The sequence below is a fragment of the Aquarana catesbeiana genome, linkage group LG02, assembly GCF_042186555.1.
Source record: "Aquarana catesbeiana isolate 2022-GZ linkage group LG02, ASM4218655v1, whole genome shotgun sequence".
NCBI lineage: Eukaryota > Metazoa > Chordata > Amphibia > Anura > Ranidae > Aquarana > Aquarana catesbeiana.
In genome coordinates, this window is record NC_133325.1 from 203,926,288 (window position 1) to 203,944,869 (window position 18,582).

At 44.3% G+C, this 18,582-nt stretch overlaps 1 protein-coding gene across 2 annotated transcripts in view; it reads right to left on the minus strand.

Moving 5' to 3' along the window:
• Positions 1–18,582, minus strand: part of WBP4 (WW domain binding protein 4) — a 38,487-nt gene that overhangs the window by 14,246 nt on the left and 5,659 nt on the right. The window contains exons 2-5 of one of the 2 annotated variants that reach the window (XM_073614227.1): positions 10,648–10,728; positions 4,197–4,269; positions 1,640–1,702; positions 1,190–1,316 (exon numbers count right to left, since the gene is read on the minus strand). In XM_073614227.1, the coding sequence (XP_073470328.1) occupies positions 1,190–1,316; positions 1,640–1,702; positions 4,197–4,269; positions 10,648–10,649 (265 nt within the window). In that variant the 5' untranslated portion in view covers positions 10,650–10,728. The remainder of the gene's footprint in view (positions 1–1,189; positions 1,317–1,639; positions 1,703–4,196; positions 4,270–10,647; positions 10,729–18,582) is intronic. The other variant, XM_073614226.1, reaches the window with a different exon arrangement.

Consider the following 18,582-nt stretch of genomic DNA (forward strand, 5'->3'; position numbering starts at 1 on the left):
AAATAAATATGTGAAAAGTGTGGCGTGCATTTGTATTCAGCCCCCTTTACTCTGATACCCCTAACTAAAATCTAGTGGAACCCATTGCCTTCAGAAGTCACCTAATTAGTAAATAGAGTCCACCTGTGTGTAATCTAATCTCAGTATAAATACAGCTGTTCTGTGAAGCCCTCAGAGGTTTGTTAGAGAACCTTAGTGAGCAAACAGCATCATGAAGGCCAAATAACACACCAGACAGGTCAGGGATAAAGTTGTGAAGAAGTTTAAAGCAGGATTAGGTTATAAAAAAAATATCCCAAGCTTTGAACATCTCACAGAGCACTGTTCAATCCATCATCTGATAATGGAAAGAGTATGGCACAACTGCAAACCTACCAAGACATGGCCGTCCATCTAAACTGACAGGCCAGGCAAGGAGAGTATTAAGACCCCCTTTAATACTGGAGGCGTTTTTCAGGTGAATTAGCGCGAAATATAGCGCCTGTAAAGCGCCTGAAAAATACTTCATCTGCAATCTCAGTGTGAAAGCCCGAGTGCTTTCACACTGGGACGCTGTGCTGGCAGGACGTCAAAAAAAGTTGTGCAAGCAGCTTCTTTGAGGTGCTTTAGGAGCGCAGTATACACTGCTCCTAAAGCACCCCTGCCCACTGAAATCAACAAAGCCAGTGATCGCTGACAAATACAAAACTTTCATGGAATGGAGGCAGTGCAGAGTGAATGACACCCTGTGGTCAATGTGCTGGGGAGCAGCCGCTCGACATAGGACCCAGAAAATCGAGTCAGCAGTGAATGTCAGCTTTCACAGTATTCCCTCAGGTATAAGGTATGCATACTTACATTGGTCCAGGCTGTGGTCACTATGCAGAAGGGCATCCGCTTGGCACTGGATCCAGAAGACTGCTGCCATCACTGTGGTGGTGACTACTACAGTGATTTGCAGCTTACACAGGTATTGGTCAGATATGAGATGTGCACACTTACGTTGGTCCAAGTTGGACCAATGTACCTATGCAAGAAAAATCATACCCAAATGTCAACTTTAACAGGGTTCATTTGGGCTTTAAGGGACCTTGTATGAACAATTATCACCAGGGGAGCAGGACATCCCGTCAATGTAGAACTGGTAGAAGTAAAATACTTGGGCTGCACATTTTCTGGATATCCTGGAAAATCATTGCATCCATAGTACCTGGTTTTGTGCCCTCAAGTCTCTTCAGATCTTCTTCATATGCCTTTAATGCTGCTTCTTCCATGGCAGCAAATTCCTTTGACATCTTTTCAGCCTCCTTGGCTTTGGCCATACTTTTTTGTTTAATCTGCAAGAGAACAGTTAAGCTACAGAAGTGTACTCAGAACGTCTTCTAAGTACAGCAATACCAATCAAAACCAAAACCAAGACCTGCACAACCCTGCATATGGCTGAAACTGGGGCAATAGATATAGCAAGGGGGTCAGATCACATCAGATGGACAGTTTTCTGATATGTATGGCCATATAGTTGATAATTCTGCATTGTTAAAATCCACAGTCTGGCCACTAGAAATTACAACTGATAAGCTTATTGAAAATACATAAATGTAGCATACGTTATGTCCCTCTGTTAGAAGGCAATACATTGTACTGGACTCAAGCACTTTACCTCACTGATTTTCTTGACAACATTTTCTTTATGGTTTTTTCCCCGCTCGTGGAAGTCAATACTCTAAAAAAAATAAAAAAAAAGTTATATAAATGTAATTTAAAAACTCTCCAACATTTCTACTTTAACCATGTTTTTACAAATGAGACCCATCACAGGACAACTCAACACACATCAAGCCAGGGAGCTCTCAAAAATATATATATATTTTTTTAAATACTTCCACTGTATTGTAAAAAACACACAACATGGTGGATGTCCATTTCTGGAGTGCTGGTTACAAAATGTATGTACAGAAATAGCCCTGGGGTAAAGTGCACCATTTAATGGCTGTAAACTGAGCTGTCCAAGGTTGGCCCAGTTTAGAAACACTAAGTACAGAGCTGATCCAAATGGCTCTGTACCACGATTGTTGCGATGACATTGTAGTGTTTATATCTGTGAGCCCTCCCCTTCCTCTTGACACAGAAAAGGGAAATGTTTTGAACCCTTTCACCTCCCCCTCCTCTCCTGTACATCTGATCTACATCCAGTCTCTATGCAACCGTATATTAACCCCTTTCACTTCCCTCATCATGGACAACTGAACATTAACCCCTTCATCTCCATCCTCCAACTGTATGCAACCTATATATTAACCCCTTCACCACCTCCTTATTCTGTGAATGACTAACAATACCAAGCTCCATGTTTTAACTCCCTCAAGTTTATTCATTTCCAAAAGATTGTGACAAATAATAAGATCACCTTGGGGTGTCTACTTTTCAGAATTTTTAGTCTTTTCCCTTCTACAGTTAAAAAAATAAATAAATAAAAAAAAACTGGGGTTATTAACCACTTCAGCCCCGGAAGGATTTGCCCCCTTAACGACCAGACCATTTTTTTGCGATGCGGCACTGCATCGCTTTAACTGACAATTGCGCGGTCGTGCGACGTTGTACCCAAACAAAGTTGACATCCTTTTTTCTCTACCAATAGAGCTTTCTTTTGGTGGTATTTGATCACCTCTGCGGTTATTATTTTTTGCGCTATAAACAATAAAAGAGCGACAATTTGGAAAAAAAAAAAAGCAATATTTTTAACTTTTAGGGGATACAGGCAGTCCGAGTTACGAACAGGTTAGGGACTGCCTGTTTGTTCTTAAGTCGGATTTGTTCGTAACTCAGAAGCGCATGCACAGAACGGCGGAGACACCGTTTTCCGATGTTTTCCGTCCTTGTTTTCCGATGTTTTCCAATGTGCCCGCCGACGGCGCCTCCCGTTGGTAAGTAAGTCGGAGGTTCGTAACTCGGGGACCTCCTGTATATTTATGGTATTTTTTTTTGAATTACTAGTAATGGCAGCGATCTGTGTTTTTTATTGGGACTGCGACATTTCGGTGGACAGATCGGACACTTTTGACACATTTTTGGAACCACTGTCATTTATACAGCGATCAGAGCTAAAAAATACCCACCGATTACTGTATAAATGTCACTGGCAGGGAAGGGCTTAACACAAGGGGGCGATCAAGGGGTTAAATGTGTGTCCTAGGGAGTGATTCTAACTGGGGGGTGGGGGGGGGGTGGAACTGCCTGAAGGAGGAGACATATCGCTTTTCATACTTAGTATGAACAACTGATGTCTCCTCACCCCTGACAGAACGGAGATCTGCCTGTTTACATTGACAGATCTCCGTTCTGTGTCTCTCAGGAGCGATTGCGGGTGCCCAGCGAACATCGTGGCCCCTAGTGGTCTTAAAACGGCCGACGTACACCTATGGCGATTTGCCCAGGAGAACCAACCTGCCGCAGTATAACTGCGGCGGCTGGTTGTTTAGTGTTTAACCAGTTTCCACCTGGCCTATAGTCCAATGACAGCTGGGAGGGACATGTGTCGGTCCGGGTGGAGGTCATATGACTTCCTCCTAGAATGGGCCACGCTGCAGAAGATCTGTTACCCACTGTGTCCACTGACACCTGCCTGGTACCTGATCCGATAGAATCCCCTGAAAACAAACTTATGGCGATACATTCGCCATCCGTCCAGCAGGTCGGATGAAAACGGACAGGATGTTCGTTTTCATCCAATTTCCCCATAGAGGAGAGCGGGGCTCTGACAGGTCCGTCTCCGCTCAGTGAGCTAGCGGAGTCCGTCAAAACTGATCTGCCCCGCATGAAACAGGCCTTACTTTCCTACAAATTAAATAATAAACACTGATTTGGTTTATTTTAGTTAAAGAAATGTAGCAGGATAGATTTTGGCCTAAATTTATGAAGAACAATGATTTATTTGCAAAAGGTTTCTAACAGAAACCAGGAAAAACTTGTTATTTTCCCCAAAATTTGGTGAAAATTGGCCTGGGCAGGAAGGGTTGAAAATGCCAGGTATTGAAGTGGTTAAACACCACCAAAAGAAGGCACTGTCTCACAAATGATAAAATGGGTACAATGTTGCATGATGGAAAAAGTTTTCATCCAAGCTATCAGATCGCTTCAAATTGAAAATAGGACTGGTAAAGAAGGGGTTTTACAGGGTAGCACTAAAGTGAATACTACTACTAAAAAGTAAGGCATACCGGCTTATTGTCAGCAATCCAACACTTGCAATATATGCAAAATTTCTTAGGCTGAGATTTCCAGTAGTCTGCCCTGCAAAAGAAGCACTGCATGTTAAATCAGACCTACGGGCAAAATCCAACATGGCATACTGTATGTGAAGCAGTTTGTCACTAGCATTAACACAGCCTTCTCCTCTGTAATACAGCTTTAATACCTGTAAATCCTGTCAAAGCCATTATGTTTCTTCCCCTTTACAAAGTACATACATTATTTAATAATGCTTAGGATTAACCTAAAAAAGGAACACTTACAAATGTACAGCCCTATGGCCGCCAAATTTTGTTTTTTCAATTTTACAGTTGTGCTCATAAGTTTACATACCCTGGCAGAATTTATGTTTTTTTTGGCCATTTTTCAGAGAATATGAATGAGAACACAAAAACTTTTCTTTCACTCATGGTTAGTGTTTGGCTGAAGCCATTTATTATCAGTCAACCGTGTTTACTCTTTTTAAAATCATAATCACAACAGAAACTACCCAAATGACCCTGATCAAAAGTTTACGTACCCCAATTCTTAATATCGTGTATTTCCCCCTTTAACATCAATGACAGCTTGAAGTCTTTTGTGGTATTTGTGGATGAGGCCCTTTCTCTTCTCCGATGGTGAAGCTGCCCATTCCTCTTGGCAAAAAGCCTCTAGTTCCTGTAAATTCTTGGGCTGTCTTGCACCTTGAGGCGATTCAGTTCGCAATTGCAGCGCTTTACAAATCATTCATTCATTCATTCATTCATTCTTGCATGAACTGCACGTTTGAGATCTCCCCAGAATGGCTCAATGATATTGAGGTCAGGAGACGGAGATGGCCACTCCAGAACCTTCACTTTTATTGTGCTATAGCCTATGACAGGTCAACTTGGCCTTGTGTTTTGGATCATTGTCACGTTGGAATGTCCAAGTACGTCCATGCCCACCTCCATGTTTCACAGTAGGAATGGTGTACCTTTCATTATAGGTCTTGTTGACTCCTCTCCAAATGTAGCGTTTATGGTTGTGGCCAAAAAGCTCAATTTTAGTCTCATCACTCCAAATGACTTTGTGCCAGAAGGTTTGAGGCTTGTCTCTGTGCTGTTTGGCGTATTGTAAGCGGGATACTTTGTGACATTTGTGGTTGTGGCTGAAACTATAGTTGGTCTACCTGACCGTGGTTTGGTTTCAACAGAAGCCCTCATTTTTCACTTCTTGATTAGAGTTTGAACACTGCTGATTGACATTCTCAATTTCTTGGATATCTTTTTATATCCCTTTCCTGTTTTATACACTAACTATCTTTTCCTGCAGATCCTTTGACAAATCTTTTGCTTTCCCCATGACTCAGAATCCAGAAACATCAGTGCAGTACTGGATGAAAGATGCAAGGGTCTGTCAGGAGTCCAGAAACTCATTGACCTTTTATACATGCACACTAATTACAAGCAAACAGATCACATGTGAGGATGGTTACCTTTAATAGCCATTCAAACCCCTTTGTGTCAACTTGGGTGCATTTTATCAGGCCAAAATTTACCAGGGTATGTAAACTTTTGATCAGGGTCATTTGGGTAGTTTCTGTTGTCATTATGATTTAAAAAGAGTAAACACAGTTGATTGATAATAAACGGCTTCAGCCAAACACTAACCATGAGTGAAAGAAAGGTTTGTAGTATCATTCATATTCTCTGAAAAATGGCCAAGAAATCATAAATTCTGCCAGGGTATGTAAACTTACGAGTACAACTGGAAATAGAGCTTAGAAAGGTTAAAACCTCTAAGGCTAAATTCACACCTTAGTGTGCTGGAATCGCAAGCAGAATAATGTGACTGTCCACAATTCCAGAATCGCGGCAAAAACACGGGACGTTCCATTGCCGTTATTGCTTAATGGCGACCTAAATGCTGTGCGATTTTGGTGCAATTGTTGAGGGACAAAAACGTGTTAAATTGCGGCAAGAATCGAAATGCCAAACGCGCCTGGCTCTGTGCCAAAATTTGGTACATGAGCTTCTTTGGAGTGTTTTTGGAGTGAAGAGAGGCCCATTCAAATGAATGGTGCTACTCCAAAAACACACACACACAAAAAAAATAATGCAGTGCAGCAGGTCTCGCTGCAGTACACTTAGGTGTAAATGGAGCTTAAGGCTGGCCATACACGATTCAAGATGCTAATGGTCAGCCTGAATGTACCCAGTTGATTAATCAACTTGGATACAGCCAGCCTGCTGGATTCTCTTCCGATTTTCGTCAGCGGCTGCTATAGCCGCTAGCGATAATCACGGTCTACTCCCAGCGGGGGCGGCTTCCCCCCCGCAAGGAAAAAGACAGCGGCCCGGCAGGAGCAATTCCCATATCAACACTGTCTGTGTTGATGGGGGAATCACGAGGATTTCTTTCCTGCAACCCGAGGTGTATGGCCGGCCTTAGACATTTTTTATTGCTTAGGCTGGTCATACATTATACAATTTTCATATTGCATTTTCTTTAGATTTACCTTCAACTATGTAGTGCAAGAGCCTGCCTGATTGCATACAAAATTGAATGTGTTTAGGTTTGACCTCATATTATATGGTTTTGGTAAATCTAAAAGGAAAAATTGAATATGAAAAATTGTATAAAGTATGGCCAGCATAATACACCGTGTTACTATGTACATCACACCTGTGACAGCAGCAAAATTTAGGGGAATTCATGTGGATTTTAATTGTTGGTTTTTCATAATCAGGGAAATGGGTTAAGGACAGTAAAAGTACGGACAGCGATCAAAACTTGACTGAGGGTCTAACGATTTCCTCCACTGTACAAAAAAAAAATAAAATAAAAATAAAAGTGTGTTTTTTTTTTTTTTAACCATTACGAAACAAAAATTACAGTGGAGAAGTTTGTGGGTGGAGTTTAGCTTTTTAGGCAAGAATCAAATGATTTAAAGTAAAGTAGTATTTATGGCAATACTCCCCCCCCCCCCAAATAACAGCTGCTCTTTTCCGTAAAAACAATGTAACCGAATGCCTCACCAATTCTACCAACTGCACTTACATGAGACACCAAAACAGTGCATTATCCTCTTAAAAGAGAAGTATGGCTTTAAAATAAATAAATAAATAAAGTCACACTCAACTAGACAGCTGCAGCACTGATCCCAGCTGCAGCTGTGCCCCATCGCCTCCGACTGAGAACTGAACGATCAAACCCCACTTATCGCTCGGCTCTCGGGTCCTCAGCCTGCAGACAGCTGGTGATTGTCAGTCACCATGTCTCTGCTCTACCCCTCCAGAGCTCACTGGAGCATTGGGCTGTGCAGGAGGAAGGAGCGGCTCGCTGAGAGGCTGAGCCGACTGCCGGTCAAGGCACATGTGTGGATCCCGACAAAGTCAAGATCTTTTCAGAGCCTGGACCGGGTCTGTGATGTCAGCCAGCAAAAGGGTCAGAGGAGTGCAAAACTAACTGCACTCCTGTGATCCATAGGAGACGTATAGCCAAAGCATTTTTGGCTATACTTCGCCTTTAACCCCTTCCCGCCGAGCGTACGCAGATGTGCTTACTCGGCTTACCGGGGTTATACCGGGATGATGCCCGCAGCTGAAGGCATCATCCCGGTACCGTTGTTTAGAGCGGGCGATCGGCTACCCGAGTATAACAACTGATACCGGAGGTGCGGGAGGGGACGTCCCACCCTCCCGCGCCATCGGGAGGCCCGGTGACCAATCGGCTGCCTCCGGCGGCTGGGGGCAGGCTGGAACGAAGCCTTGGGCGTCTTCGTTCCAGCCTCCTAATCGTAAACGCGGAAGCAACGTCATGACGTCACTTCCCGTTTACTTGTCTGCCAATGGCGCCGGTTTTAAAAAAAATACACAGTATTCAGAATCGCCGTTTTAGGCGATCTGAATACTGTGAAGTGCAAAGGAGGGAGTCTTTTAGACCCCCGATCCCTCCATAAAAAGAGTACCTGTCACCAGGTAAAGAGTAGCTGTCAGCAGTGTGTTTTTAAACACAATTTTTAAATATAAAAATAAATAAAATAAATAAGAAAAAAAAATTTTTTTTTTTTAAAGTGCCCCCGTCTCCGCGAGCTCGCGCAGCAAAGAAAACGCATACGGAAGTCATGCCTGCATATGTACACGGTGTTCAAATCACACATGTGAGATATCGCCGCGATCGTAAGAGCGAGACCAATAATTCTAGCACTAGACCTCCTCTGTAACTCTAACCTGGTAACCGTAATAAAAAATTTAAAGCGTCGCCTATGGAAATTCTTAGGTACCGTAGTTTGTCGCCATTCCACCAGTGCGTGTTAGGTATCCATTTACTCGGCGTAACATCTTTCACATTATACAAAAAATTGGGGTAACTTTACTGTTTGGATTTTTTTTAATTCATGAAAGTGTTTCTTTTCCCAAAAATTTGCGTTTAAAACACCGCTGCACAAATACCGTGTGATATAAACTATTGCAACAATCTCCATTTTATTCTCTAGATTCTCTGCTAGAAAAATATATATAATGTTTGGGGGCTCTAAGTAATTTTCTAGCAAAAATACGGATTTTAACTTGTAAACACCAAATTTCAAAAATAGGCTTAGTCATGAAAGGGTTAAAAATACTCTGCTTTACTGGGCTGGTTGGCTGCTGTACTGTGTTGCTTTTAGCCATGCAGTATAATAGTGAGATTGTCTTTTCAAGGAATAATACATATGAAGTCAATTAAGAGGGTGGGAGGAGACTGTAAAAGCATTCGTTACCCCCAATATTTCATATTCCTGATCTGTGCCTGCTGTACCATGTATTTGTATGAGAAAGTATCCTTTTCTTTGTATTGCTTCCTGTGTGTGAAAACCCTGCCAGTCCCTCTGCTTTCCAATTAAACACTGACCACACTAAGCAGGAGAGCACACTGTGGTCAGTTCTCTAGCTGTGCTGGGAACTCAGCCTGCTCTCCACCAATGATGAGACTTGTCTTGACATGCCCCGTTAGCGGTAAAGCGACGCTAGTTTTTGCTGTGCTTTACCTCTGCTTTAGCAGCGCTTTTCGGCCACTATCGGCCAAAGAAGGGGTTAAAACCACCCGTGTTGTGGCGCTTCGGCAGCGCTGCCCATTCATTCCAATGGGAAGAGGCTGTGTAGGAGCGGTGTATACACCGCTCCTACACTACGCCAAAGATGCTGCTTGCAGGATTTTTCCCGTCCCGCAACCGCACCGCCCCAGCGTGAAAGCACTCAGGCTTTCACACTGGGGAGGCAGTTTTCAGGTGCTTTACTTACACCATTTTTAACGCTAAAACGCCTGAAAACTGCCTCAGTGTGAAAGGGGTCTTATAAAAAAAAAGAGAGAAGAGAGAAAAAAAAAAAAAAAAAAAAAAAAGGGATTTATAGTGTTTTTTATTTTTTTATATCTATGCAAAAATGTTTTGCATTTCATTTTTATTTTAAACTAAATGGGTTATTTTACAAGGTGATTGTTTACAATCACTTAAGGCTCGGTTCACACATGGGCGGCACGACTTGCAGGTCGCCTCAGCGAGGCGACCTGCAAACGACTGCCGGGGCGACTTGCGAGACGACTTCTGCATAGAAGTCTATGCAAGTCGCCCCAAGTCGCCCCCAAAGTAATACAGGAACCTTTTTCTAAGTCGGAGCGACTTGCGTCGCTCCGATTAGAACGGTTCCATAGCACAGAACGGGAGGCGACTTGTCAGGCGACTAGGTCGCCTGACAAGTCGCCCCAGTGTGAACCGACAGTGACGCTTGTTACCTAGAAAAGTTCCTTTTGTTGTTGGGTTTGCCAAATAATGAAATGCAACCAATGTAAGTACATGAACTTGACCTAGTATCAACTTCTTGCAATACACTGTAGAGTAACACTCTGACTGCAAGAGGGAAGGGTAGGATAGAGTCAATCAGATGTGTAGCATGTGAGTGAGCAGACAGATGACATCATCAGTCTGTTACTGCTCCTTCACTGTCCAATCCCCTGGCTGGGGGTGGTGAAAAAAAAAACACTATATCCTTGTTACAGTTTATAACTAACAGAGAAACTTTATTAAAGCGGAGCTCCACCCAAAAGCAGAAGCTCTGTTTGGGGGGGGGAGCAGATACCTGTCAAAACCAGGTACCTTCTCCCACTTCTAGGAAAATTTGGCGCACAGCGATCGGAGATTTCCAAATATTCCGGCCCCTCCTCCCCCACAGGTTCCAGAAGACAGTGGTACAATTCAGAAAACGCAGTGCGACTCACACATGCGCAGTAGGCTGTGAATCCGCTAGGCTTGACTTAGTGAAGATGTCGGCGCCTGCACCGAAAGCCGAATGACAAATCAGCTAGGGGTGCCGACATTGCGAGATACCTGGACAGGTAAGTGTTCTTATATTACTTTACATTGCCATTTATGTGCAGAAGGGCAAAAAATAAATAAATAAAAAACGGAGAAAAAAAACTTACATGATGGCTTCCTTGTGTCTTACCTGCAGGAAAAAAAAGCAAATGTTTATTCAGACCACAGACATGTACATCGTGGAAATCCTGAAAACCAATAGAACACATCTACTTTATTATTTTCACTGCTCCATTATATCCTACAGAATACATTCATAACTAAAAATAAGCAAATTAATCAGCCAATCAGTTGTTTCCAGTGAAGTATTTTGTTAGATTTCTCAAGTAAGGCTGGCCATACACTATACAATTTTCTTGTTCAACTTTCCTTTAGATTTACCAAAACCACATAATATGGAGGTCAAACCTAAGTCCCTTTCAATTTGTGTGCAGTCAATCAGGCCCTAACACTACATAGTTGAAGATAAATCTAAAGGAAATTGAATAAGAAAAATTGTATGGTGTGTGGCCAACCTTAAACTTGAGCGATCAAAACAACTATCTAACCAATTGGTTCCATTTATGAACAATAAGAAGGTCCTCACACTGCACAGTTATTGGTATATTGTGCTGCTCAGATCAATCAGAATGTGCCATTGTAAATGAAGAAAACCAGCTTTAGCCCCCCCGTTCACATCGGTGCCATTTGACATGTCAAATCGCATGCCAAATTGCAGCCTTTTGCCGGCAACGGCATTGTCCCAATCGGTGCGATGCCGACTTTGCGGCGCCACACCAGTTTCCAAAAGTAGTTCCTGCACTACTTTTGGCGACTTCGGAGGTGATTTCAATAGACATCTGTGCATGAACCCGCATAGATGTATTTCAAATCACCCCCAAACTCGCACTGAAATGCAGATTTGAAATCGTGCCTGTTCAGGGGAGCTCACACAATTTCAAACCCGTCTTTAGTGTGAACGAGGGCTTAGGGTTTATTTACACCATAAGTGGTGGGACTGCATAGAGTGGTTATTCCAGCACAGTCCCACCACATCTAGCTCATTCAAACCTCATACACTCATAGTGCATTGTCTCACTGTGCCACTGGAGGTGTACTGCTAATGTCCAGCAGCAGCAGGAAGGGGGGTCAACTACTAAGGAGTTGTTTTTCATGGCCTACATGTATGGAGGGGGCAGATCATTTGAACAGCAGAGGATTTATTTGTAATGTGCTGGGGATGGTGGAAAGCACATGGTATTTCTTCACAAAACCTTTGGAGATGAACTAATCCTTTAAAGGAGAGTCTGTACTGTACTGGCAGATTTCATTATTAGTTGTAAACTAGTTGTGCACACAGTATTTCCAAAGAAAAGGGTAAGGCCCCTTTCACGCAGAAGTTTTGTTACGGCCTCCTGTGGCAAGAATTTGCGGGCTGAAAGCAGCTGCTGCCGATTACAAGTTGTTGCACACAGAGAGAATAGCTGTGGTTCTGGGACAGATGTCCGAGCCTGGACACAGCTGACTACATCCAGGCTCAGACATCTATCCCGGAACCGCAACTAATCGCTGCCCGCCATTAGACTGAGCAGATTTTTGCCGCAGGAATCCGGAAGCCACAAAAAAAAAAAACGGCCGTGTGAAAGGGGCCATAGGCCTCATTCACACGAGGCGGACTCCGTTTCCACGGAGCCCGCCTCGGTCCGCTGGCTCAGCGGGAGATCTCTCCGTTGATCTCCACTGAGCCGGTGGATGACAGGTACCTCTCTGCTCACTGAGCGGGGAGGGGCTTGTCAGGCGCCGCTGCCGCCTATGGAGGGATCGGATGAAAATGGACGAAAACGGACAGCATGTCCGTTTTCATCAGATCTCACCTCATCCGATAGCGACGGATCTGGACGTAGGGCCATCCGTCTGCTTTTTGCGGATCGGACCGGGTCGGATGTCAGCGGACATGTCTCCGCTGACATCCGTTGCTCCACAGACTTACATGGAGCGCCCATTCAGGTTTGCCATCAAAACTGTGTGAAAGGGGCCTTAAAGGTCTCAGGGCTTGGGTGGTACATTTTATGTCAATGCACTTTAAAAAACATTCCTTAGACCGTCATGTACTTGAAAGCTGATACTATTGGAAGTGTCCTATGTATAAATTTGTGCCAAAGATATTGAATAGTAGGAAATATTGTTTAATAAAATGTTTTCTAGGTATGTTGTAGAAAAGTCAATAGACCTTAAAATCTCAGGCTTAAGATTATTGCCTGATTCAGTCACTAGGGTTGTCCAGATACTACTTTTTTAAGACTAAGTACAAGTACCGATACATTTTTTTCAAGTACTCGCCGATACCGATTACCGAAACTTTTTTTTTAACGTCATGTGACAGTTTTAAAAGCACAATACAGATTAGGTGGCACCGAGATGCAGCACTGATGAACACTGACTGATGGCTGGTGCTGATAGATGCCACTGACTGATGGCTGGGCACAGATAGTCAGATCTTATGGGCATTGGGTACTGATAGGTGTCATTTATGGGCAGGCCCTGAAATGCAGCCAGCAATAAATGGCATGAGGAAAGGAATGCTATGCTGCCTGCGATGCCCATCTTGGTACACCCTGCACTCGGCCACTTAAAAGCAGCAGCGGACATCTTGTTATACCCAGCCCAAACTATATGGGCTGGGTGTAACAAGATGTCCATTGCTGGCTTCCTGCAGCCGAGTGCAGGGTGTACCAAGATGGGTGTCGGGATGTTCAGCCGCTGACAGCGACATGGAGCATCATTTTTGTTACAGAATGTGATGGCTCTGGTCACCGATCCCGAATGATAATGCGGCTACTCCCTGCATCCCTGCCAGTTTACCTAGTTCCAATGCTTGAGGGTGTGACTTCCGGTTGCCCCCCTCTCCCAGGTATCGGATCAGGCATCGGGAGCATTTGTGCGAGTGCAAGTACTCGTGCAAATGCTCGGTATTTGTACTAGTTTTGGTATGAACCTAACAACCACCATTTTTTTTTTTTATTGTTTATTTTACTTTTATTTTTATATTTTGACACTTTCCCTTTACATTTTTTTTTTGTTGGATCACTTTTATTCTTATTACAAGGGATGTAAGCATCCCTTGTAATAGGAATAGGGCAAGACAGGTCCTCTTTACAGCAAGATCTTGGGTCTAAGGCTGGGTTCACACCACAGCACGGAGCAGCTCACAGCAGGGGTCTGGTGCCTCCCCATTAATCGTTTCCTGTCCAACTTCAGCCCAAATTTTTGGCTGAATTCGGACCTGAAGACGCACAGGAGCCGCTCCGGAGATTGTGACCGGCTCTCTATACAGCCAGTTCACACATCTCCTGCTATGCGAATTGGACACGGGGAATCCTGCATCCAATTTGCAATAGTGTGAACCCAACCTAAAAAGGTCCCCAAAGCCTGAGATCCAAAAAAAAACAAAAAACCTCACAATCTTGTCTTCCCAGCCGAAAAAACAAGTGTTTACATCTGTCGAGGCCGGACATGACGTCATAATGTCGTGCCTAGCCTCTGAAGGTCATAGAGATGACCATCTGGTCCTCGGTCAACTCTATGGGAAATGGCCGCTGCCCGATTCTTTCCTCCGGCTCACCAATCGCACAGGCAAAGTAGAAGCACCGGAGGGGTGTCCCCTCCAGCCACCTGTAAAAACAATGAAGCAGCTGAACAGCCACTATGATTATTTTTACGGTGAAGGGAATCACCAGCAAAAAAGAAGATATCTGAACGATGCCTGCAGCTGATGCAGGCATCATTCAGATATCCCCACTCAAAGTTCACAACATCATATGATGTTGTTGGGCAGGAAGTGGTTAAAGCGTGACATGTTAGGTATCTATTTACTCAGCGTAAAATCATCTTTTATATTTTAGCAAAAAATTGAGTTATATATAGTGCTTTTTTTTTGCAGAAAAAACGAAGTTACTTACTAGTAACGTTCTTTCCCGGAGTCCGGAGGACAGCCACCTTAGAGCTTGGCTCCTCCCTTCTGTTGGAAACACCTGCGCCAGCTTGTATAAATTTCCTCCTCCCCTGCTGGCTCCTCAGTTCTTTAAAGAGCACCTCCAGTCCGCTGGGGAGACACAAGAATATATGATAAACACAATTCATTATATCACACTTCCTGTAAGGAAATCTCTATGTCTTGATACACAATTGGGTGGGTACCCGGCTGTCCTGAAAGACTCCAGGAAAGAACGTTACCAGTAAGTAACTTCGTTTTTTCCCCTAATCGTCTTTCAGGACAGCCACCTGAGAGGATAAACGAGCACTTACCCCTAGGGCGGGACCACGGCTTGTAAGACCTTGCGTCCAAATGTCTGATCTTTAGCCGCCCAAAGATCCACTCTATAGTGCCTTACAAAGGTGGCAAAGCTGGACCAAGTTGCCGCTTTACAAATCTGTTCCGGCGTTGCTCCAGCTCTCTCTGCTTGCGAAGCAGCCATTGCCCTGGTGGAGTGTGCCCTGATACCCTCTGGGACCTGCATACCTCCTAACCTATAAGCCTGTTCAATGGCTTCTCTCAGCCATCTGGCTATGGTACGTCTTGTGGCCTTGTGCCCTTTCCTTACTCCAGAAATCAAAATAAATAAGGAATTTGTCTTCCTAATATCTTTGGTTGCTTCTAAGTAATGCAAGACACATATCCTTACGTCTAAACTATGGAACCTCACTTCTTGTTCCTTAGACGGATTTGAGCAAAACGATGGCAACACAATCTCCTGGCCTCTGTGGAATTTCGAGGCCACCTTAGGGAGAAATGCCGGATCCATCCTAAAAATTATGTGATCCGGAAAAATCTGAAAAAAAGAGGGGCCTGATTGATAGGGCCACTATCTCACAGACCCTTTTAGCTGTAGTAATTGCCACCAAGAAAACTGCTTTAAAACGGCAGCATCTTCAGGTTGCAATTATCCAATGGTTCAAAGGGGTGTGCTGTCATAGTTTGCCGCACTAATGACAGATCCCTGTACCGGTCTTTATCTGCTTAGTGATCTAAAGAGTCTGATTACCCACGGATCAGATGCTAATCTCTTCTCCAGGTAAACAGAAAGTGCTGACACTTGACTTTTAAGCGTGCTAATGCCCCGTACACACGGTCGGACTTTGTTCGGACATTCCGACAACAAAATCCTAGGATTTTTTCCCGACGGATGTTGGCTCAAACTTGTCTTGCATACACACGGTCACACAAAGTTGTCGAAAAATCCGATCATTCTGAACGCGGTGACGTAAAACACGTATGTCAGGACTATAAAGGGGGCAGTGGCCAATAGCTTTCATCTCTTTATTTATTCTGAGCATGCCTGGCACTTTGTCCGTCGGATTTGTGTACACACGATCGGAATTTCCGACAACGGATTTTGTTGTCGGAAAATTTTATATCCTGCTCTCAAACTTTGTGTGTCGGAAAATCCGATGGAAAATGTGTGATGGAGCCTACACACGGTCGGAATTTCTGACAACAAGGTCCTATCACACATTTTCCGTCGGAAAATCCGACCGTGTGTACGGGGCATAAGACTTAGACCTTTGTCTATCCCGTCCTGTAGAAACTCCAGGACTGCCACTGAGCCTTGTGTATTGAATTTTTTTGTCTATACACCATCTGTTAAAACACCTCCATACTTTTTGGTAGATGTTCCGTGTCTCAATTTTTCTGCTTTTCAGCATTGTGTCTATTAGACGGTCTGAAAACCCTTTTGCTTCTAGCAACTGCTCCTCAGACACCATGCGGCCAAGTTCCATCTTTCCACTTGGGGGCAGTGTACTGGACCCTGGGAGAGTAGATCTTCCTGGATCGGTAAAAACCAGGGGGGGGGTTCTACCGCAAGTTCTCTGAGCATAGAGAACCACGGTCTCCTGGGCCAATAGGGCGCTATGAGAATGTGTTGTATTCTCCGTACGTAATCTTCTTATTACTGCTGGCAGATGTATTAGTGTTGTAAAGGCATAGCATTTGTTGAATGCCCATGTTTGTGCCAGCGCATCTACCCCGAGCGCTCCGTCTTCTCTTTCCAGGGAGAAGAACGCTCTGACTTTCCTGTTTTCCTTTGAGGCAAACAAGTCCACCTGAGGTGTTCCCCACTTGTGAGCAATCTGCTCGAATACCTCCTGCTTTAGCGCCCAATCACCTTCTCTCACTTTTTTCCTGCTGAGGAAATCTGCCACTTTGTTTAAATCCCCTTACAAGTGGATTGCTGACAAGGAGAGTAGGTTTCCTTCTCCCCACTTCAAGATTTCCTCTGCTAAGGTCCACAGGGCTCCGCTTCTTGTTCCTCCCTGTCTGTTTATATAGGCGATCACTGACACATTGTCGGACCTGACCTGTAAATGCTGACCTTTCAACTCTGTCTGGAAGGCTTGAAGTGCATACCATACTGCTCTCAATTCCTTCCAGTTGGATGATCTCCTCCTCTCTTCTTTCTCCCAAGTCCCTTGTGTTATCTGAGAGCTCAAATGCGCTCTCCACCCTACGCCGCTTGCGTCTGTGGTTAGGATTCGGGAAATGGGTAGGTTCCACAGCCGTCCCTTGTTCATGTTTCCTATTGCCCTCCACCACCATAAGGTTCCTTTCACCCTTGCTGATAAAAGAACCTTGGTATCTAAGGACTCCTGCTTGTGATCCCACATTTTTAGCAGGAACACCTGCAGTGGTCGGAAATGCAGGCCTGCCCACTGGACCGCTGGAATCGCAGATGTTAGCAGTCCCAGTGTTGACATTATCGGTCTTATGGCACACGGTATATTGGCTTGTAATAAGCTTACTTCTCTCTGAATCTTCCCTATTTTTTCTTCGGGCAGAAACAGTCTTTGTTGCGCTGAATCTATGACATACCCTAAGTATATTATATGCTGACTGGGTTGTAAATTGGATTTTTCCAAATTTACCAGCCAACCCAGCCTCTCTAAGAACGTCTATGTGTAGCTGAGGTTTTCTAGTAACTTCCGGGGCGACTCTGCAAACAGGAGAAGGTCATCTAAGTAAGCAATGATAGATATGCCTTTGACCCGTAATGGTGCCAGCGCTTCGGCCAGAATCTTCGTAAAAATTCTGGGCGATGAGGAGAGGCCTAAGGGTAGAGCCTGAAATTGAAGGTGCCTGGTTCCTATTCCCGTCTCTATCGCAAACCTTAGAAATTTTTGACACTCCTGCTCTATCGGGATGTGCAGGTATGCGTCCTTTAGGTCTAGGGAGACCATGTAACAGTTTGGGGGCAGTAGAGCCCTTACTGAATATATGGACTCCATTCTGAACCTTTTGTAGGTTATAGATAAATTTAGAGGTTTGAGGTTGAGGATGGGTCTGACCTTCCCTGAAGATTTCTGCACTCCGAATATGTGGGAGTAGAAACCTTGCCCTCTCTCTCACTTTGGTACTTTGATGATCACCTTTTGTTGCTGGAGTTCCTCTAAGGATCTCATTAATCCTCTGGCCTTCTCCTTGTTTTTGGGGAGTTTGGTGATGTATAAGCTGTTTGGGGGTGCTCTTGAGAACTCCAAACGATATCCTTCCTTTATTGTTCTCAGAATAAATTTGTTGGAAGATATCTCTTCCTATTGCGGGAGGAAGGCCCCCAGTCTTCCCCCCACTGCGACTATTCTGTCATTTCTTTTGGGTTTGCTCAGGACGACGAAAAATCGCCCCTCCTTTGCCTTTCCCTCTCTGAACCCAAGGTCTCTTCTGGGTTTCCATTTTAGGAGCTGTAAATTTGGGTCTTGTATTCCCTCTTTGCCTCTTCTTATTTTGTTGTGGCTGTTTCCAATTTGCCTTACGTTTCAGTGGAAACGCCTTCTTCTTATCTGCCGTTCGGTCCAGCACCTTCTCTAACCCTGGTCCGAATAGCAGATCCCCTGTAAAAGGAATTCCGCAGAGCTTGGCTTTGGACACGCAGTCACCCTGCCATGTCTTAAGCCATAATGCTCTTCTAGTGGAATTGGCTAGGGCGGAGGACCTGGCTGCCATTCGAACCAATTCTGCGGATGCGTCTGCGATATACGCAAGACCTCGCAGCAGTGTGAGAAATGAATTT